Source organism: Sarcophilus harrisii, chromosome 2, assembly GCF_902635505.1.
Source record: "Sarcophilus harrisii chromosome 2, mSarHar1.11, whole genome shotgun sequence".
Classification (NCBI taxonomy): Eukaryota; Metazoa; Chordata; class Mammalia; order Dasyuromorphia; family Dasyuridae; genus Sarcophilus; species Sarcophilus harrisii.
In genome coordinates this window covers 651,374,962-651,398,071 of record NC_045427.1, presented here as the reverse complement: position 1 = coordinate 651,398,071, position 23,110 = coordinate 651,374,962, and the positions used below count along the sequence as shown (strand labels likewise).

General features: G+C 39.1%; 1 protein-coding gene across 1 annotated transcript in view; it reads right to left on the bottom strand.

The window, feature by feature from the left end:
• Window positions 1-23,110, bottom strand: part of PTEN (phosphatase and tensin homolog) — a 72,190-nt gene that overhangs the window by 17,408 nt on the left and 31,672 nt on the right. The window contains exons 3-5 of the mRNA XM_031956985.1: window positions 11,577-11,621; window positions 8,669-8,712; window positions 7,638-7,876 (exon numbers count right to left, since the gene is read on the bottom strand). Of these exons, the coding sequence (XP_031812845.1) occupies window positions 7,638-7,876; window positions 8,669-8,712; window positions 11,577-11,621 (328 nt within the window). The remainder of the gene's footprint in view (window positions 1-7,637; window positions 7,877-8,668; window positions 8,713-11,576; window positions 11,622-23,110) is intronic.

The following is a 23,110-nucleotide window of genomic DNA, read 5'->3' as shown; positions in this document are numbered from 1 at the left end:
ACACTCACACTGCCTGGGCGGCTCTAAGAGCATACAAGAACCCAATCTGCTCCGTCTGGAGGCTATTGCTCAGTGCTTCCCCCTAAGATTCTAACGTCCTGCTGCTCTACCCAAGCTCTCTCCTTCTTGGCATCCTAAGCAGCTGCTTCCCCACCCCTCCCCCTTCAGCAGGTCCTCCACTCCCCTGGAGGAGAACTTCCCATTTCTTCCTCCGTTCTCTTCCTAATGGGTCTCACCCACTCACAGGGCCTGTGATTTAGATGATTACCAAATCTATGTAGCTTCCACAGAGATGTCATTAAATAAGCTTCAAGTCTGTACCACTGACACCTGCCAGACATGGTGCGGGTCCACCAGCACCTCAAATTGATCACCGTGTCCATCTTCCCCACCCCTCACCCACGCACGCTCAGACTGGATGAAATTTTTTCTTCTCTCTCACCTGGATTCTCTATCAGAGTCATTCTCTGCACTCAGCTCTTGGACACTACTGGGTCTCACTGCCAAAATCTGTCCTCTGTCAAAAGCGGCTGACAATCAGACCCACAGTTTGGAGTGCACCCCAGGTGCTGTTTGCTTTAGCCCACTTACTTTACTAATTGAAGAAACAGAAGCCTAGGAAGCTCATTCACTTCTACACAGGTAATTTCATCATAAGTATTAGCAGTCCGATCCTCTGATCAAAGGCCACAATCCTGGATGCTTCTCTCCCCCCTACCCCTCGCCTCCTATAACCTGAAGAGGGCTCCTTAGCTCAGTTTTCTTGGCTCTTCCCAATCTGGTTCCAAGATATTCCTGGCAGCCTTTCTTCATACAGTGCCCTTCATGCACTAGCCATCAGCTAAGCTGGAACACAAGCTATTCCCCACAAGACAGAGCTACAGGCCGAGCAGTGAATTTGGAATCCAGGGTTTTTTTATTAAAATCAGATGAATGCTGAATTGGTCCAACCATTCTAGAAAGAAATCTGGAGCTACAAACTTAAAAAGATGTTCAATTGCCCATACCTTCTGACCCATGATATCCCTATTAAGCCTATGCCACAGAAATCAAATAAAGCACAAAAAGCCCCAAATACACAAAAACATTTATATCGGGGTTTTAGTCATGGCAAAAATGCATAGTACCATAAGCAATGACAAAAGAGACAGTTTCAGAAAAACTTGAGAAGACTTAAAGCAACGGATGCAGAGTAAAATAAGGAGAACAATTTATACAATAACATCAATGTAAAGAAAGAACGTAAGAAATCTGACCCACCTAAAAATCAATCATGAATTCAGAACAATGATGATAAAGCATAAGGATGTTGTTCAATAGTTTCACTTGTGTCCAGCTCTCAGTGACCCCATTTGGGGTTTTCTTGCCAAAGGTACTGGAGCAGTTTGCCATTTCTCATCAGCCTGAGCACTGCTGACCTGGTCCAGCCTTCTCGGCCCACTTCCTCTTCTAAAGCTAATGTGTCAGTAAATGATGCAGGGAGGAGTTCTGACACCAGACTTGGAGTCAGGAAGGCCCGAATCCAAATCCTACCACAGACACTTAGTAGTTGTGTCACCCTGGGCAAGTCACAAAACCCTGTTTGCCTCAGTTCCCTCATCTGTAAAATGGAGATAATAAAATCTAACTCACAAGACTGTTGTGAGGAGCAAATAACACACGTAAACTACTTTGCAAACTTCAAAGCATCATGATAACTTCAGCTCTTATTCTTATTCCTCTAACTCTGATGTGCAGGGGATACCATCTGAGGCTGTAGCTGTCAATCACACAATAACCGGCCCAAACCTTATTAACAGAAAGGTAAAGTTAATTATTTAATTAGCAATAATCCTTACTTCTAGGAATACAATCATACCATCAATTTGTTGGTATGGAGATCAAAATAAATCCTAAATTAGCAGAATAAAAATGTAAAGACACAGCATGCAACTGAAATAACTATCTGATTTTTTAACAAGATGATGACACTGAAAAAGGGGAAACAAGTTTAAAAAAAAAAAACAAACCCACAACCCTGACATTAATACAATGGTCATTTCTTTAGGAAGTTTAAGCAATGTAAACCAGTGGTCATAAGAAAATCAAAAGAGCCTAAAAGCCTGATTCACCACAAACACCGAAATTGGATCATTAATTCTAGAGATGGGCTAAGAATTGTAGTTTTTAGCTTTATCTCCAGCCCTTCCCACCAACCTGCCCCCCATCACTGCACATCCCCACCAGAAGGGGGGGGGGAGGGTTCGGAAGGCTGAGGGCTAGCAAAGACTCTAATGGTGCAACCTACATACAGCACGATGACCCCGTGATGCTTGACTAAATTAGTTCTCAGATAGCACTGGTTATACTGGGAAAGGCAAAGAAGCTGTGTCTCTTGATACAGATCTAGAAAGGATAAACCATGGAGTGAATAAACTGGCCAAAGGCCCTGTGATCTCTTCAGGGTAGGCATACCTCCCACAGGGACTCCCTGTTACATAGATCAGCTTTTGCCTAAGGCATGGAAATTAAATGAGATGCTCAGTTTCATAGGAGGTCAGGGCCAAGGCCTGACCGTGGCTTTTCCTGCCGCCCAGGGGGTAATCACCCCTCTTTGGGCTGCCCTTTGGCTCACCTCTACCATGCGCCTCTGAAAGCCCTTCACTGTAGAAAGCTACTCCACCCCCAGACTCCTTTCCAGCCCTGAAACTTCGCCTTGGGATTGGCCAGTTTGACCCCAAACTTCCCACGTAAGAAGGCAGCCCAGGCCCAAGACGGCTGCATCCATCTCCAGGCTAAGACTGACTCGCTTCCACTAGATTTTTCTCCACCTTTCTAATCCCTCCCGTTTTTCCAGCTCCTGTTTAGAAGTTGTGTTTCCTCCATGAATATGTAAGCTACTTGAGGACAGACTGTCTGCGTAGTTCTACTTGTGTCCCAGCACTCTGTAGCTCACCTAGAACCTATACTAAACTTTGGAACTCTGCCGCTCTCTTCAAGCACAATCCCTCGCACACAGTAAATGCTTAATAAATGTTTACTAAATCGAACTGAAACACATGCAGGGCTGTAACTCTGTGGGATGGCTGCATGTCACCACCTGGGCCGGTGGCTTTTTCTCTTTCCTTCTTTCCCTCTGTGAATGGTCAGTGGATCTTGTTCCTAACAGCGTAAACCTTTAGTGCTCCCAGGTCAGGTGTAATCAGTGCACTACCTCCTGAAAATATGAATAACGAGAACAGCTTAGCCCCCATGAGGCTTCCTCCTTCGGACTCTGCAGAGGATGTGGGACTCAGACCAGATAGGCTCCTCAAAGCTTCCCTTTCCCTGACACTGAGGGACACGTGTGATTAAGTATGTATCCCTGCTTTGTGCCATTTAACCGGGACATGAAGTACCGAGCCGAGTATGGTGTGTCATCCAATCACGCATAATGTTAACAAATGCATCAGAGATGTGCAAGCATTCTCAGCATTCCCCAGCATTCAAGGCTGTGTTATCCTCTAGATCATTTTTTAAGAAAATTAACAAACAGAAAGAGAAGTCAAAATTCTCTCCACCTCTCCCAGGCAGCTGTGGGACTGTAAAGACATAGCCTGCTAGAAAGTAATTCCCAAAAGCCTTCCCCAATTCCCTTCTCATACTTTTGTTGAGAAAACCTCCAGTGCATTAAAACCATTTTTAAGGATCACACAGATATGAGAAGATAGGTACAGAAGTTGTTGGCTACTGATAACTTCTGATTACATTTCTAGAGAAAGGTCTTTGTGATCTCTGTTCTTTTAGAATGTTTTTTTTCCCCCAAAACTCTCAAAACTCCAGCCCCAAATGATTTAAAATGACTTGGCTGCAGCACAAAAATTCTTCTGGGTGATTTGGCCATGAGCTACAGATAGACTGTAGCATCTTCCTACATCCTCCAGGGCTGCCACTAGAAAAGGAAGCAGGAGATTCGCTGAAGAGGGGAAACAGAAAGGACTGAAGCCCCAAAGTCGTTCTGATCCCACCAAAGCCTCATAATTCCCAGAGAAGGGTCCTGAGCCTCCCAGGCAAACAGAGATGAGCAGATTTTAGCAAATGAGAAAGTGTCAATCCAAATGGGGGCAGGGAAGGACTATGAGCAGGCTCAGCCCCTCCTAACTTGATGTTCCTAAGTATCACCGTGAGGAATTCCCACAATACTTTAGCAGGGAGATGTCAAAGAGAGAACCTTCATTTTCATCTCTTAGGAGAAGAGAGCACTCCAAAACTCGTTTCTAACTCTCAGTGGCTTTCAGGGTGACCTAGCTTAGCTAGGATTTCATAGTCACTCTGGAAAGCTCCTGTTCTTCTCAAAGGCTATTTACTCAACAAGGTATGGGGCATGCTGCTCCTATTTCACCATCTTGCTCCTCCCTGCAGAGGGGAATGCAAGCACCCTTATATTTCCCCCCATGAGGACATGTCTCAGCCATAACACATCACAACTAAATTCCACTTAATCTCCAACAGTGGCAACTTCAATGGCCCAAAGCTGGGGTCCTTAACTTTTGTAGGTTCCAGGCCCCTTTAGCAGACTGGGAGAAATCTCCTTCAAATCATAAAATTTAATATGATATAAATGCATATATAGGATTACAAAGACAACCAATAATGCTGAATAAGTTATCAAAATCCTTTTAAAAAGGGGGGGAGAAAAGCCTACCAAGTCCTGAGTCCAGGTTAAGAATCCCTGACCTACAAGAATATCAAGGAAATTAATGAAAAAAATAAATAAAGGAAGAATGCATAGCCAAATCAGATCTGAAACGATACTATAAAGCAGCAGTCATCAAAACCTTTTGATACCAGGGAAGAAAGAAAGTAGTGGATCAGTGGAATAGGTTAGGTTTGAAAGACAGAGCAGTCAATGTCTATAGTAATCTAGTGTTTGATAAATCCAAATACCCAGCTTCTGGGATAAAAACTCACTATTTGACCATAATTGCTAGGAAATTGGAAACTAGTATGGCAGAAACTAGGCATTGACCAACATCTCACACCCTATACCAAGATAAGGTTAAAAATGGGTTCATGATTTAGACATAAAGAGTGACAACATAAGTGAATTAGGAGAGCATTGTCAACTTGTCAGATTTTTAGAGAAGGAAGTTATTGCCAAAGAAGTAGAGAACATTACCAAATGCAAAATGGATAATTTTGATTATATTAAAAAGGTTTTGCACAAACAAAACCAATGGAGCCAAGATTAGAAGAGAAGCAGAAAACTGAGAAACAATTTTAGTCAGTGTTTCTGATGAAAGCTCATTTCCAAAACATATAGTGAGCTGAGTCAAATTTATAAGAATACAAATCATTCCGCAATTGATAAATGGTCAAGGGATATGAAGATTCACTTTTCAGATGAAGAAATTAAAGTCATTTCTAATGATGACATTTCTAATGCCACTATTGATTATAGAAATGCAAACTAAAACTCTGCGGTACCACTTCACACAGATTGGCTAAAATGACAGAAAAAGGTAAAACATGTTGGAGGCAATGTGGGAAAACTGGGTCATGAATGCATTGTTGGTGTAGCTGTTAATTGATCCAACTATTCTGGAGAGTAATTTGGAACTACACTCAAAGGGCTATCAAATTATACATACCCTTTTGATGCAGCAGTGAGTCTGTATCCAAAAGAGATCATAAAAGAAGAAAAAGGAGCCACATGTGCAAAAATGTTTGTACCAGCTCTTTTTGTAGTGGCAAGGAAGTGGAAAATGAGTGGATGCCCATCAGTTGGGGAATAAGTTATGGTTTATGAAACAATGGAATACTATTGTTCTATAGGAAATGATAAACAGGCTGATTTCAGAAAAGTCTGCAAAGACTTATATGAACTGATAATGAGTGAAGTGAACAGATCAAGAAAACATTTGTACAGAGTAACAAGATTATGTGAAGATTAACTACGAAAGACTTGGCATTACAATGCAATGATTCAAGACAATTCCAATAGACTTGGGGTGGAAAATGCCATCCACATCCTGAGAGAGAACAAAGAACTTAATCCAAATCAAAGTATACTATTTTCACCTTTTTTTATTGGTGGTTTTTTTCTTCATGGGTTTTTTCCCTTTTGGTCTTTCATAACATGACAAATATGTCATATGACAAAACTGGTCCTATATAGCCTATATCAGATTGTTTGCTATCTTGGGGAGCGAGAGGTAAGGAAAGGAAGAAGAAAAAACTTGGAACTCAATATTATGAAAAATGAACGTTGAAAATTATCTTTACATGTAATTAAAAAAAAAAAAACAAACTATTGGGGGAGATGGGAGAAAAGAATCTTTGACCTAAATTAGAACCAACTTAAGTTTAAAAAAAATTTTTAAAATAAAAAAGACAAAATATTGGGCCAAATAAAAGGATGAATACAGTGAATTAGAGGAAATGGTAAAGAAATGTCAAGAATGCTAATAAAAAACAGTTAATATGGCTCTCAAGAAGGAAATACAATTATCATTTAGATGCAAGAGAAAAGGCCAGAGTGGTTGTTGAGGGAGAATGGGGTAAACAGGAGATGAAGAGAACCTAGTACTATTCAGCTTTTACTTTGCTTCCTTTTCTCTGCAAAGAGAACGACTAGAAATGAGAAAATGGTTAACAGAGACCAAAAGGAAAAAGTAAAGGAAGCAGATGATAAGCAGCAACTAAGTCCCTTGAATTTCAAGGGAATTCCAGAACACAACATCCCAGGGCCCTGAAAGGATGAGTCCATGATCTGAACTCCTGGAACTCTGAGGAATCAAAGGGGGAGACACAGGACAGCACTACTTAAAGATAAGGGAGAAGATGGAGTCTGCCAACCTCTCCAGTCTCTAGAAAGGTTCATGTGGAAACCTTTAGAAAGGCCAGGCTGACTCCCAGGTCCTCTTTCAGAGCCGACGAGGAGTGCTGCAGATACGACATACCCCAATTTTAGACAAGGGTCTTGCCTGGTCGCTGGGGACGCCTTTGCTGAGAGTCCCAAGGGCTACAGGGCCTTGCCAGGGTCCTGGCCTGAGCCCAAGTCTCCCTCACCATTAGGCTAGCTAGCTCTCTCTCTCTCCACAAGACTCCTCTCTGTCATACTCCTGTGCTCATCAAACAGAACAAAAAATCTGAACTGAGTCTTCGGAGAAAAACAAAGTCAATGCTATCCAAGGAGACCTTTGCTTGATGTGTACGACATTTTTAAATACTCAAAATAAAGTTAGGATGAATCTTAATTTATTAAAGGAAAAGAGAATTTATCATAAAGGCAACGGAACTCAACTTACCTTCCAAAGGTGCTTAATTTCCAAGCATCCTTATCAGCCTGACTTGTAACTCCCAGGCTTCTCTATGCGATGCTTTATAAAATTTGAACAAGAAAGTTGCTACTGCATTTGTGGGCACAGAATGCTATAGCTCCATATGCCTAAAGGCATTCACGTGCTCACAAAAACTCAATGAACCAAATGTTATCCTCTTCCTCAGTTGGAAGAAACGCCATCCAAGGGTCTCACACCGAATCTGGAGCGAAGACGCCAGGCAGTAAGCTGGGAGCAAACAGCCCCCGAGAGACATGCGGCCATTTCTGCTGACCAGCCAAGTGAAGGAGGGGTCACGTGCTTATCTAGGGGAAGAGGAGGGCTGGGAAGACTCACCTTTTTGTCTCTGGTCCTGACTTCCCCATAGAAATCTAGAGCCTCTTGTGCCTTTAAGAACTTTCCTCGATGTAATAAATATGCACAAATCATTACACCAGTTCGTCCCTTTCCTGCTTTACAGTGAATTGCTGCAACATGATTGTCATCTTCACTTAGCCACTGGTCGAGATCCTCACAAAAAGGTTTGATGAGCTCTAGCTGGGGCGGGTTGTGGTCTTCAAAAGGATACTGTGCAACTGCGCGAAGAGAAATGGCGCCGTCAGGCAACGTCCATGAGATCAAACACTGCTCTTACTCCGAATGTTAAACAGCCCGGGGGGCTTAGCTTTATAAACACCATGGAGGACAAAGGTTTTCTAAGCAACAAGTTTACTCAAGGAAGAGCAAAATTCTGGACACCACCTGTCCTGCCACCCTGCTTTCCACTAATCCATCATCTTCCTCCCCTTCTTCTACTCCACTGGGTTTCTAGCCTGGGCAAGCCCTTCCCAGCCTCCCCCCGCCCCGGCCACAGAGAGCAGCACTGGGCTGACTCTCCACTGCCTAACACAAAGTGCCTCCCACCAAGAGCAGGGTGTCCTCATGCCAGGATCACCTTTTCAAAATAAAAAGGAGCCCCAGGCTCAGCACCCTTCTTTTCAAGGCTACACAAATAGCATCAGCTTTCTGCAAAGGTGCTCTGTCAGTTACTAATTTCAGTTTACGTAAAATTCAGTTTACACAGAAAAGACAAAGTCATTTTCTAGTAGCAAACACATAATGGCCAAAAAAATTAAACTCAAAATGATTTTTTTTTCGAGAATCACAGAGGACAGACAGAGCCTGAGCCAAAGTGAACCCCATGGCCTGTCTCCGCAGTCTCTGGAGTCCTCCTGAAGCTCTAGAACGGGATCCCCAGCTCAGGGTGCCAGTTTCCCAGGATGCCCTGGGGGACACCCCCTCTAACGTTCTGAATGACTCCTGGAGCAGCAGAAGCTGCCTCATCCATTCTCTCCACACCAGAGCCAGCGGCAGGAGCTGGAACTTACCTCTACAGTTAAATTTGGTGGCATCATAATGTCTTTCAGCACATCTAAAAGAAAAGCCAAAATGGTCATTCACATGGGCAGAAATCCCTTTTCAAAATGACAAAAACTAGAAATATACCAAACAAGTACCACAAAGCTACTTCCCCCCCACAATCCTGTGAAGCAGCAAGCCTCACCACCCACTTTTACAGAGGAGGAGACTGAGATTCAGTGGTTTTGCACCTTAGAATCACAGGATCTAGAGCTTGAGAGGACCCTGAGATTTTCTGGTCCAAATGCATGCGTTTGCCAGTCTCTTCCCACCTTTATGATACAGGCAAGGAAATTCAGGCCCAGAAAGGGGAAATCATCTAAGGAAAAAGGGAAGCAGCAGCAAAGCACAGGCTCTAAGCCAGAGCTGCTGTCATCAGGAAATCCAAGATTCTTTCCGTAGCCCAGAGCCCTCAAGCTGACCAGCATTGACCGCACACTCAGAGTTGTTTCAGAGCTCCTTCTTTTTGTGATCAGCTTAGGAGGAGCTTGATGCCCATTTTTCACTTCAAAAGATACTGGGCATCACTGCCATGCTCAAGCAATTTTGTTACACTCTATAACCAGCTTTTAACATAGACTTTCCAACTTTAGCCTCTTAACAGAACTCATAAACAAGGGTAGAACTAACAAGATCTAGTATAAATGAAAGGCAGAATGACATGTACATGTAGTACATGTAGAGCAAGCTGGTCTTGGATTCAAATGCTACCTGTGACTAAGATATTTTCTGTGGTCTTGAACAAAGTGGCTCAGCAGCCACTCAATGTCCAAAACAATTCTCTAAGACCATGAAAGTTCCCATGCTAACAACTCATTCACAAATGAGCCCACAGGTTCAGGTTCTATTCCTCCCCACACACCAAATAAAAAATACAATTACTATAAGTTAAGCAAAAGCCAAGAAGATTCTGGAAAATTTTATTTTATTGCTTCATGATTTGCTTATTTATATGTGGTTTCTGAAAAAAATCTGGTTAGACAAGGATATCATGAGTATTACTTATCCCCATTAAACTGGGATCAAAATACAGAATAGGAAGAAATGGGAAAACATGAGAACAAAAGGAGATTCTTCTTCAGGCACAGGTTAGGGTCCCTTCCAACTGTGCTTTCTATGACATAAGTCAAACTAATCTAATCTTTAAAGGAATAGGGAAACAAATTCTGATGACATAGCAAGTGTTTTCAAATATGTGGCAATGTCTTATTTATTCCATATCATAAAGGAATAGGATGTTCTACTGAGGTTTTCTAGCTGATTGAAATTATCCATCTAAGCACTAATGTACATTTTTAATGAACATTTGCCTCAAAATATGTACATACATTATTGTCATTTTAAGTAGTACAGCGAATATCAGTGAAGCATTTCCTGATGACTAAGGTCCTCTTGGAGATTTCAGGCTTAGAATGCCAAGAAGAGCCAGGTTTCACTTTTGTTCAAGCTATAAAACTATAATTCCTGCATATTCATTTCTCTGTCCTGAGCCTTGACCAAATAAAGTAATTATTTCCTTGTTCCTAACTGCTAGCTGCCACCACCAACATTCACTCCGCTGAATCCTTTTAAGACAGGGAGGATAAGCAGCAGCAAAAAGGCACAATGGAAAAAGCAGTGAAGTAGAAGCCACACAGACTATCTGTATGATTCTGGGCATGCCATTTCCCCTCTGGGCCCGAGTAGCTAGCCTCAGAAGTGCCTTCCTCCTTGAAGTCAATGATTCTATATCCTAAATCTGCTCCTCACAAATTAAAAAATAAAAATAAATCTCCATAATAATTCATCCAAAATGGCCTTCTGAGGTACACAAAATACATTCCTTCTAAATACCTTGTGATATGGCTAACACGAGGGATCTCTATTTTCCTATTTTACGGATATGGGCTACTGAGTGACCTGCCAGCAGCCATACAGCTCAAGGGTCCAGGCCAGGTCAAGGCCAGATGTTCTGCCATGGAGTCTCTTACTGTTATTTCTTAAAAATAACAAGTACTAAATCTTTCTCATGATATTGATTTGGACAATATTTATCCACTCTATACAAGAAATATAGGGATCAAAAATCCTAAGAGTGCAGAGTAAAGATAAAAAAATATTTAAAAATAAATCACTTAGGAGTTACAAAAAGTGAAAAAGGTAAAAAGCACAAATGCCCAATCTTAAAACATTTTTTGCATCTAAATAAATTAGTACACAATTTTTGATCAATTTTCCCCCATAATTTTTCAGGAATGAAAAAGAGTTGTCATAAAAACCTGTTCCCTTACAAATATAAGGAAACTCAAATTAGGAAAAATGTCTATTTTTCCCTGGGGTCTTCACATCACCACCAAGAAAAAAAAAAAAAAAAAAAAAAAAAGGAAGAGACAAGAGTTGCTTAGATATAGAAAATCCCTGTAATACTGCCCTAGAAAACAGAAACCAGCCAATCCAAGCATTCAAGCAACATTTCTGAGTTCCATAAAGAGAGAGCAGTTTTGACGGCATCCCCATGGAACGGATGCCAAGAACAAAGATCCACCTCTCACTTCAAAAGAGCATGTCCAGGGAAGCCGGGCAGCCAAGTCATCACTGTTTTAGGAGCAGGCAGTTCTGTTGGCAATTACCCTTCCAGTGACCACGTGGTCAAAGGCTCTCAAGCCCGGCAGGATGCCAAGTCATTTAAAACAGATCAAGTAACAAAAATCCTTGCCAACATCCTAGCTCACCTCATCACCATACTTACTAAATGAGCTAATGATATTTTCAATCAGACGTCTTGGACTAATTTTTTTACAAATACAATTCAGTAAAATATCTTTAATGCTATCGCATCCCAGAAAGGAAACAACTTTCACTTAAGAGCAGTTTTTAGAAGCAAGGAAACATACTTACAGATTGTATATCTTGTAATGATTTTTATGTTTTGAATCCAAAAACCTTCAAATAAAAAAAAGGCATCATTAAAAAAAAATTAATACTTAATATTAACAATACTCAAGAAACTCAAAAGATTAAGGTTTTATTTTCCAACTTCAATCAATATTTACATTTAGTGAGATAAAATTCCTGAAAAACCATCTTCTGGAGTACATACAATTTACATTATATTAATATTATTCTTAAATGAGGCTAGCATTCTATCAATTTATGGAAGAGTGAGGAAAGCATTTGATTTGAAGTCAGAAACCGTTTGAATCCCAGCCCTGTTGTATCTAGTCCATTAGTGATTTTCTATTCATAACTCCAAGAATCCAGTTTATTTGTAAAGTTTATAAGGAAGGCAGCTCCCAGCTCCTATGTTCTGTTATATATGATCTAAAGAGCACTTCTTAATGTGGGGTACACAGACTTGGAATCTTTAGTTGTCTGTGTAATTCAAAATAGTTTATCTTAAGCTTTTAAAAATATTCTGGTAAGAGATACACCTATAGGCTTTACCAAAGTGACCACAAAAGGCTCCCACATACACAAAAAAGGTGAAGGATTCCTGATCTAAAGAAACAGCTCAACACAAATAACTATTCTGGTTAATGGATTTGAAAAGAAGTGTATACCAGCATCAGAATTTGGCCTAAAAAGAATCCAGCTTATGCAGATCTATTTTAAAAGAATTAGCTCTATTAAGTGAGAAATAACCATACACACAAGTGTTCACAGCTATAAACTTGAAATTGCACTGAAACTTTTGCCACTTATGAGGAGCAAGGCTGTCTTAATTCAATAAGATATGTCAAGTGACATTCCAGAAGTTCAACATCATGTGATTTATTCTCCAACCCACAGTCAAATGGGCTGTCCAAATCTTTATGCTACCTTATCTCTCTCAACACTCTTCTTACTTTCCCCCAAATTTTATAGTTTATATTTTGAAATGACATCCACAATATTTTTTTCTGTAGGTCTGTATTTATCGAGTTGTTTTTCAGTCATGTCTGATTCTCCATGATCCCATTTGGGATGTTCTTGGTCAACATACCGGGATGGTTTGCCGTTTCCCTCTCCATTTCATGTTATAGATGTTGAAACTGAGGCAAAAGGGTGAAATGACTTGTCCAGAGTCACACAGCTACTACTAAGTGTCTGAGGCCAGATTCAAATTTAGGAAGATGAGTCTTCCTGACTTCAGACCAGGCATTCTATGCATCCTAGCAATGTTGGGAGAGTGGGGGGGATTCATGTTCTACAAAAAGTAAGAAAGCAGAAGAACCTGAGTTCAAACAAGAAACACCACCACCAGAAGGAGCTGAGCAAAGAAAAATATTCCTGTGTCAAAGAAATTATCAACCTTTCCACAAAAATCAATCTTTTTTGATTTGTGATGCATTAAACTTGGACGTGTTCTGACTACTCAAAACATTCCATATTAGTCCAAAGGCACAAGAAATCTGAAGTATCCCTTCTTTAAACAGACAAGTAAAGCTAAGAGAGATATTCAAGAACCCAAAGAGCCAGAAATGAAACTGCAGATCCAGTTTCTTAATTCATTCAATTCTCTTTGCATTCTACTCTATTACCTCTACATTCTATCTATTGTTCATATAGTTTTCATTCAATGATTTCCAGATTTTCATAAGCATTCAAAAAACTTGTAATATTCAATAATGAATACTTGATTCCTTAAAACAAGTCCAGAAAAACTCATATGAATTGACCACTGGGGGAAAAAAAAAATCACTGATTACAATAAGGGCCAATTCCAAGAATCTTTACAACTTAATAGGATCTCTCAGAGCCAAGTGTCATGTATGTATGGATCTTTTAAAAATACTAAGTTCACCTAAGGAAAAACTGGTACAGATTTTTATCTATTTTTGCTCATCTATGACTGCTATTCTGTTCTTCAAATTTCTGCAAAATGTAAATAATTTTGGCCTAGTTTTGTTTTTACTATGGATACTCACTCCCCTCCTCTAAAAATAAGCACATGATTGCAATTTTCTTGCAAAGGCTGCACTTTGAAAACTGAGGTCTGATTACCCAATCAAAATAAAGTATCATAATTATATAATGTATATGGCAAACATACACATAAAATTCTGAGACTAGACATTAACACTACTGCCCATCAGTCAGAACAAGGCATGTTCAAATTAAATTCAAACATTTATTAAGAAAAGCCCTGACCTGCTTGAGACACTCTGTGAGTGGCCAGGAATAGAAAGACAAAAAACAAACTATTCTCTGCCTCAAGGTTATATCCTACATTTAAACTGAAGGGAAGCAAGCTGCTCAATCTTGGAAAACTAAATCAAAACAAATTCTAGCTTTCAGTTACAGTACTCCAAAGACCTTAAGCTAAGATCAAACACACATGCACACATTCATGTTTTTCAATAGCAATCATGTATCTTATTCTTTCTAGATCTGCTCAGGAGATTCTGTAGGTCTCCCTATAAAGACACCATGTATTCCATACACCTTCATATCTATAACAGCTTTTTTTCCCTAAGTAAACAGTCTTCCAATTTTTTAAATCTGGCAATTTCCCTGAGGGTAGACTATATGACAAAATTTTCTACCTTTTCCAGGTGGAAGATAACAAAGGAAAAACTGGGCCATTCAAGGTTATGTAGCTCCGAGTTCCTGATTCAAACAAAATTGTTATATACAAACCACTCACTGCATATGACCAACAAAAGGTGGACAGACGGCATTTACTATTACTATTAATAATAAAAACAACTATCTGCCAGGAATTCTAAGGACTAGGGACACAAAAACAAACAAGAAACAGTCTCTACCTCCAAAGAGCCTACATTCAAACAGGGGGAAACAACAGAGAGACAAAAGACAAGATAAGAAACATTTGTCAATAAAGTAATTATACTCTCCCCAAGGAAAAGGTGCAATACAAGGGAAGCTTCCATTTTGATTTGGGAATCAATCATTCAATATTCAAGTTATCTATCTTAATACATATCTATATGAATCAAAGTTGAAGTTTTTTTTTTTCTTGAAATGAAGACTTTTCTATAAAACATCTTGCCGTTACTTGAATATCAACATTCAAGACACAGGAGGATAATCATCTATTTCTTCAAACATAAATATATAAATAAGTGGGCTTCCTGGTAGTGTTGTGTTGTTTTTTGTATCATTTCTTTTTCTATTGAACCACACTGCTTGCCTCAAATTCTTTTTTTTCCTCTCCTTATATTTTGCTGTTGTTCATTTTTATCTGATCCCATTTGAAGTTTCTTGGCAAAGATGTTTCAAGGAGTTTGTCATTCTTTGTCCAGCTCATTTTACAGATGAGGAAACTGAGGCAAATAGGGCAAAGTGACTTGTCCAGAGTCACACAGCTAACAAGTGAATGAAGTTGGATTTGAATTCATGAAAATGAGTCTTCTTGACTCCAGGCTCAATAATGAATCTATCTCAATTGTACGTAAGCTTGCCCAGATTTTCACCAAAATCACCATTTTCTCCTCCTTTATTTAAACAAACCAACCTTTCATTTGGTATTGCCATCCCCACAAACTTTGGTTCTATGTCTCATTCTTTTATAAACTCCATTTCCTCACCTCTCAGTACCCTGCTATCTCCTGTCTGGTCCCCCACTAAATGGAAAAACATCATTGGTAACCTTGGAGAGAGCATTTATCTCTCAACTGCAAAATCCAATGGCCCTCTCTCATTCCACTATTCAGTCTGATTTCTAGAGCTGTTTACAATATTGATCACGTCCCTTGCCCAGAATACTAGTCCCTTTCCTTGGCCATCCCCCAATGTGACCATTCCTTTTTCAGTCCCCTGTGGTAGACTATTAGCCATCTCTTGCCTATAAAGTTAACCTGTCCCAAATCCATCTGCTTTCCCTCAATGATTTCATTTCCCATGAATTAAACGATCTCTCTACAGAGAACATTTCCAAATGTAAATAATATCCAACCTTAACCTCTCTCCTGAACTTCAGTCCTGTATAAACAGCTGCCTGCAGAACTGTTTGCCTGGATGCCTACTTTTGGCATTTCTAATTCACCATGTCTAAAATGAAAGTCACCTCATCTTTACCCCCAAATTCTTTCCCAGACTTTCCTATTTCATTTAAGTGCATGGATCACCATCTCTCAACTTGCCTTGGTTCATATATTCAGAAACATCCTTGGCTTTTTAGTCTTTCTCAATCTCTATAACTGTAGTTGCCAAGTTTTATTCATACTACCTCCATCTCTCTCTCTCTCTACTCACTCAGCATCTGGTCCGGTTCAGGCCTTCATGATTTCTCACTAAAACCATTACAATAGCCTAATTAGTTCCAAAGTTTCCATTTTCTCTCTTCAATCCATATTCCACACAATGTCAAATTAATCTTCCTAAAGAAGGCTGAGGTCTGACCATTCCATTATCATAATTAAAGTCTTTGCTACTGCCTTTAAAATGATCAGAAATTCAAGTCTATTCAGTATTCAGGGTCCTCAAATAAATTTTCTACTTCCTTTCTAGACACAGGTTCCCCTTCATCCAGTCTACATTGCAGCCAAACTAGTCTCCTACTTGGACTCTAAACCTGACATTTCATCTTTTATGTCCATCCTTGTTTGGGTGGTCTCCTCTGCCAAGAATTTTCTGCCTAAAGTAAGAGCTTCATAATTTCCCCCCAAAGAACATTTTCTCCTTCTTCATATTGTCTTATAGTCTTATCTGTGAATGTGTCCTATCTTTCCAGTTGAATACAAGCTCTCTGAAGGCAGAAACTATTTTAATTGTCTTTGTATGGCCATTTCTTTTGCACATCAGTAACAGGTCCTTAATACAAGCTCAATATATACCGAGTGATTGAATCATATTTGGAATAGCACACTAAAAACCCAGTCAGCTCAAATTGTACAATACAAAACACTTCTCAGATTAGTCTTTCATAAAAATAAATATTAGGTAAACTGTTATTGATAAGAAATCAGATGCAGATGAGTGAAAAGCCAGCTTTATTTTTTAGAATCCAGTCAAATTTTCTAGAGAAATTCTGGAGGGGATATTTAGGACACTGATTATTTTCTTGTCACAGAGAAGCTATAGCCAGTTCAACAAAGTGCTGTTGTAGTGGACTCTTCTCAAGATGATAAAAATCTCAGCTCAATTTTAAGAGCATTTGTTAAACTGAGATTTCCTGCTGTCTCTCTTTTATCCACATTCTCCCAAAAAGAACTGAACATATCATATATATATATATATATATATATACAGAGAGAGAGAGAGAGAGAGAGAGAGAGAGAGAGAGAGAGAAAGAGGGAGAAAGAGAGAGAGAGAGAGAGAGAGAGAGAGAGAGCGAGCGCAACTCATGATTACAAAGCAGTCTCCAAATCTCTGTTCTAGTTTATTTTATTTTTAGTCAGGCAGACTAGGGTGTATAGACAACCATACAGTATGCAAGGCATGCTTTTGAGAACAAATGATTTCAAAAGCCACCCAGGAATACTTCATGATCACACTTCGTCCCGATATATATAATTTAGGTAAGCAAAATTTTTAAATTGAATACAATGTAGTCACCTATCTATTTTAATAATAGATTTCCAGTTACTAAGTTCAAATAAAACTGGTCAATGCTGAACCTTCACCACTCACTAAAATGACATGCTACTACAGTAATTAAGGCAGAAAAAAAAAAAAAGAAAACTGCAAAATGCAGTTGAACTGTATAGGAAATCAAATTTCAAAGTAGCAAAAGCAGCAGTGAATAAGACAAATTTTTTTTTATCCAAAATCGAAATATTCCTGATAACATCTTGAGAATTCTGAACAAGCAATGTCCGATCAGAACTCCAAGGTAGTAATTTGTTTTGCAATTTGTTCCTTCCTTGAGGTTAAGAGTGAAGGAGGGAGCCAGTGAGAGCAGAAGGGAGTAGGGAGAGAAAGAAGGAGGTTGGGTGAGAGAAAAAGAGAGAGGGAGAGAAGAGTCTGGAAGAGACTTCTTTTCTGACCAACACAGAAATCTGACTCAGCACTATGGACAGCTCCCCAATCTGGGCCAAAACAAAGAATTTAAGCATAGAACAGAGGAAGGGGGGAGGAAGAATCATGGCATCATAGCCTTAGAGTTGGAAAGCCGCTCAGACCTCAAGTGGTGAGGTCATTCTCTCACAGTATAGTTAACTAAATGAGGCATTCTGGAGCCTTCAGAGGCCTAGGGTCCAGCAATACTGAGTTCAAATCCTGCCTCAGACACCAGTTAGTGTGACTCAGGGCAAATCATCTCACCTCCCTCAGCTCACTTTGCTCCTTGTAAAATGAGGGTAACAACAGGCCAAGTGCATAGGACAGCTGGGCCAGGCAGTGGATGGAGCACCAAGCCTGGAGTCGGGAAGACTCATCTTCTTATATTCCAATCTGGCCTCAGAGACCAACTGTGTGGCCCTGGTCAAGCCCTAACCCCATTTGCCTCAGTTACTTCAGCTGTACAATGAGCTGGAGAAGGAAATGGCAGACTGCTCCAGTATCTTTGCCAAGAAAACCCCAAATGGGGAAGGAACAACAACTTTGAAAGGCTTAGCATAATTACTGAATACAGCAGACAACTAAGAAATGTTCCTTGCCCCTTCTCCTTTCTCTAAAGTTTAAACAAGAATCGCTATCTAGTAAAATATTTAAGAGGAACAAAACACATTGCCTGATTTTTCCAAGTCTTTTCAATGCTTACTAACTAGGATCCTTTTCTAAAATTTATATTAAGATATTTAGTCTGACTTGCACATGTATAACTTATATCAAAATATTTGCCTTTTTAAGGAGATAATTTGAAACTCAAAAAATTAATGTTAAAAATTGTTTTTACATGTAATTAGAAAAAAATTAAAGTTTTCAAATAAAATTTTTAAAATCATTCTTTGCATTTCCTTTTATTCTACCACCTGGAACTGATTTAAAAAAAAAAAAAGCAATTAAAACAAACTCAAGCAATTCTAATCCTCCCAAGTACCTGGACATACATGTACACTTACAAAAACACCTATCCTAATGCAGTATAATCCATTATAGCTTAAACCTGTCCTGAGATTCTGGGACCCCCCGCCTTTTATTGACCATCAATCATAATACATGACTATATAGTCTCATTCTGGAGTAGTTTCATTTCTGTAATAAAGAAACGGGAAGATATCAATCAATAATCATCTAATCACTCGAACAGTACTTTTTGATCTTCAAGATCATCCTGATAGGTGTAATTATCCCCATTTTACAGATAAAGAAACTGAGGCAAAGAGGCTAATGACTTGCCCATGATCACAGAACTACTAAATATCTGAAACTGGATTTGAATTCAAGTCTTCCAAACTCCAAGCCTTGTAGCTACTCCACTATACCACCTAGCTGATGATTATGATTTTCCTTCCAATTAGTATTCAAGATTCTATAAAATAATAAAAGTATCAATCTTATGAAAAGCATTTATTGCCCCTCTATTTCATTTTATTTTGTATTTTATTTCCCTTCTATTTTTTTTCCTTCTGCAAAATCCTTGGATTGAGATTCAGAGCTCAAGTTCCAATCCAGTCAGCTACCAATTTCAGGGGGACCCTGAGGAAGTCAGAACTGCAAAAGCAAGGTGATGCACTAGAACCTTCAAATCAAAATTCTACCATCCTAGAGGAGAATATCAATGATTTGACATAGTAGCATTTTTTATCTTTCTATTTTTAATGATTTTGTAACAAAACAGAATGTGTTCAACAATTCATTTTGTCTGGTTTCCTTAAAAAAAAAAAAAATACACTAAATTCAACTCAACTCTTCTTGGGTAGTTTGCTATGTCAACTTGATATACTCTTTAAAATTTTCATTTCATCAAAAAATGACAAAAACCCCAGAGAGTAAATCAATCTGAAGAGAAAATGGACTTGGTCCAGCTTCCCCTTCCCTTATCCCAGAGAGGGCAGAACAGGCACACTGATATCAGGGTGGTTTCCAGTTTAGAATTCACTAAAATTTCCCCATTCCAAATAAAATTCACTGGCCTTTTGAAGCAACATATGGGGCTAGCTGCCCCTTTGGCTGAAGAGTAGATGGTGCTACGTAGACACCATATCAAGCCCAGCCAAGCTTGGAATCAACTTGTTCCCACACACTATTCTCCCTCTGCCCAGTTCCGTTTTCTTCTTTCATGTATTCCCTGGATAGGAAAAGGTAAGTAATTAAGCACTGAAATGGGCTCACGTTGGCTTGCAAGTTGCAAGGAAAAATGAGAAAATGATCCCTTTATCATATGCTCTGATTATGTCTGAATTTTTTTTAAATTAAAAAACAAATCAGTCAGGGATAACGGCATATCTGAATCAACTGCAACAAAGTCTGAAGATAACAAACCCTATGGGAATATTATGTTTCTAAATAATATCTTTCTCATACTGTGGATAATCAACAAATCACTGCTATTCCTATAATCTTAAGAAGTAATCTGTTACATCTAATTTGAAAAGTTATCTATGCTAATATATATGTATGTATGTATGTATATGTACACATACATACATAACATACTCACATCTATATAATATGTACCTTGCTGGAGCAAGGATTGTTTTTTGCTGAGACAATTGGGGTTAAGTGATTTGCCCAGGGTCACACAGCTGGGAAGTATTAAGTGTCTGAGACCAAATTTGAACTCAAATCCTCCTGACTTCAGGGCTGGTGCTCTATCCACTGCACCACCTAGCTGCCCCAAGGATTAACTTCTAATAAAAACTGAAGTTCCGTCCCTACTTTCCAACAAGTTATAAGCTTGTTATAGTTATATATTTGGGAGAAAACATGACAACTGCCCAGCAACAAAAACAACTATGTCATTATCCCTTCATAAGCAAGAGAGTTAAAAAAAGCTATTAAGAAAATGTATTCAAGAACATCCTTAATTTTTTATTATAATGTATGTCATTATATTATTTTAAAAGTTAAAGGAAGTGGAGGAAAAACTGAAAAGTTGCTAATATTTAACAATACAATCCTGAAAATCTCTTCTAACAAGAAAAATTAATTTTAAAGGCATTAGCTATTCTGCATGCTGCCTTTAACAAAATTATGGCGTGACAATACAGGATAATCTAACAGAGTTAGAATGATACTACATTTATTTAGTCCAACCTTCTCATGGATCTCAGAACACATTTGAGGTCTTAGGAACTATATGTTTTAAGCAGAGGCTTGCCCTGTATTCAGCTCTTCTCAATTCCCAATCCCATGTGTTCGGAACACACCATGCAGCCTGCATGAAGCATGTTTTCCTGACCAACCTACTGCTGAAGTCTCAAATTCCAAATTTTCACACTATTCACATACATGGAAAATGCTTAATAGTTGAGAGCCTGCAAATAATCCAACTTAAAACTGCCTGTAGTTCTCAGGACCTTAAATAAAGACAAAATTTCTTTTTAACAAACAAACAATTATTCTTCACACAAAAAGGAAAAACACCACAAGACTTTTTCCATTACTCATTTCCATTTTCCATGTTTTCTTTATCAGTCACAATGAATTCTCCACATGCTATCTTGAATCTTTTAACAAAATTATTTAATTTATGAAAGTTTGGCTTATTCCCCTCCTCAAAAACTTTCAACTCCAATGAAAGTTCAAGCTTCTCAGGGCATCCCATCAAGGAGCTTCCCAATCTGGCTCAAGTCTGCTCCTAACTTTCACCCTCCTCCAGATCCCAAGTCCCTGATCCTGCCAGGTCATCTGACTTATTTGGCACAACTCAAGCAAGACTCAAAGAGCTGGACGTGTCTAAACTGGCCTCCTCTGCTCTGCACTCAGCCATACTCCCCACCCAGCAGGGCAGATCAAGTGCCATCTCTTTATCAGAAGGTCTTTTTGCAATGCTGTTCTCCTCTTAGTCTAAGCTATTTGCCTATACTACTTAAATGATCAATGATGACTATATTAATAACTTAAATATTAAATAAATAATTATATATGTTAACAGTTTGTTCCTTTTTTTCCCAACCAGCACAGCCAATTATGATTATGAGCTCCTAGTAAAAGAATAAATTACACTGGAAAAGTACATGAAAATAAGAATTAAGAACCTTAAATTGTCCTATTTCACTAGGAAAAGTGCGGCTTTCAAAAAAATCACTCCTACATTCTGGACCTCAAGTGCCAAGGCATTATGAATGCTCGTGGTCTTGACTTGACTTGGAATGACCAATGTTCCTCCCAGCACTGACTATAAATTCCATCACCTTTTATTTACTTCCATGATTCACTGACCATGAATAATACTTCTTTTGTATATTCCACCATGCTCTACCACTTTTCAATTGCCCAATACATTGGAAACAAATTTAGACATTTTCTTTTCCTCCCTTTTGATACCAGTCCTATCAGATACCTTATCTAGCACCAATGGGCAACAATGAGATTACTGAGGAAGCAAACAATTAGTTTAACAAAAAAATAATCCTGTACAGAAAAAGGAGGCTATAATCAACCCCTCCAAGAATCTGAGAGAATATTTGGAGAAACATTCACTGCCAGGGCTGCCGCCTCTACCTCTTCCTCCTTTCCTCTCACCAGGATTTCATGCCCACAATTGGCAGACTGCCCTAGCCGACTTAAACAATAGAGAGGCGGAAAAGGCAAGCAAACAGGGAAATGGGAAAGCCTGCCTCCACACTGTAGGGGGCAGATTCTAAGAACTGAGGAAAAAGGCTATCGCTAAGAAATATGGACAACTTGCAAGGTGAATCCATGCACAAATCCTAAGCTGTAAAGCAAATCCAGTATAGGAAAGCATGCATTTATAAAACAAAGATATATAGGGCTAACTAACTCTATAAAGCCTCTTTACTTTCCTAAAGATTGAACTCTTATGTTAATAACAGTTCATCATTGTGTAATGTAATTATAAGAGCCCCAATCCCACCCTTTACATTTAGGAGCTGGGCTACCAGGGGCTGTTTAATTTCTCTCCTTGAGTTTTAGTATTCTTGTCTATAAAACCGGGATAAGACCACCCAAAGCCAAAACCACAATACTGAATCAAGAAATAGTATGCTTGGTAATACTGCCATGATTTGCAGGTTTTATATAGATATTTGTCAGCTATTATTCTTAGATTTCTTTAAATATGCCCCTTCCTTAATGAATTTCAAATGATTCTATCCATAGACAACTCTTCAAGAGCCCCAAATGAAGAGATCATAGAGTTCTCTATCAAAAAGGACTCCTGACCTGCAGTCCTACTGTGTCACTCTCACAGATCCTGAGAATAACTGGTCCCCATCCCCTGGGCAAACTTAGTTGGAAATATCAGCCAAGAATCATCCAGAGATTCTATGGACCATTTGTAACTAGGGGAGGCTTTGTTTTGCCTAAAACTGCAATCTCCTCAGGTGAGTCACTGGCCAAGATTCCCATGTAGATCAGCACCTGCTGTGCCAATCAATGATATTAAAAAGCTACTTGACAACTTGTCTCTAATGTACATA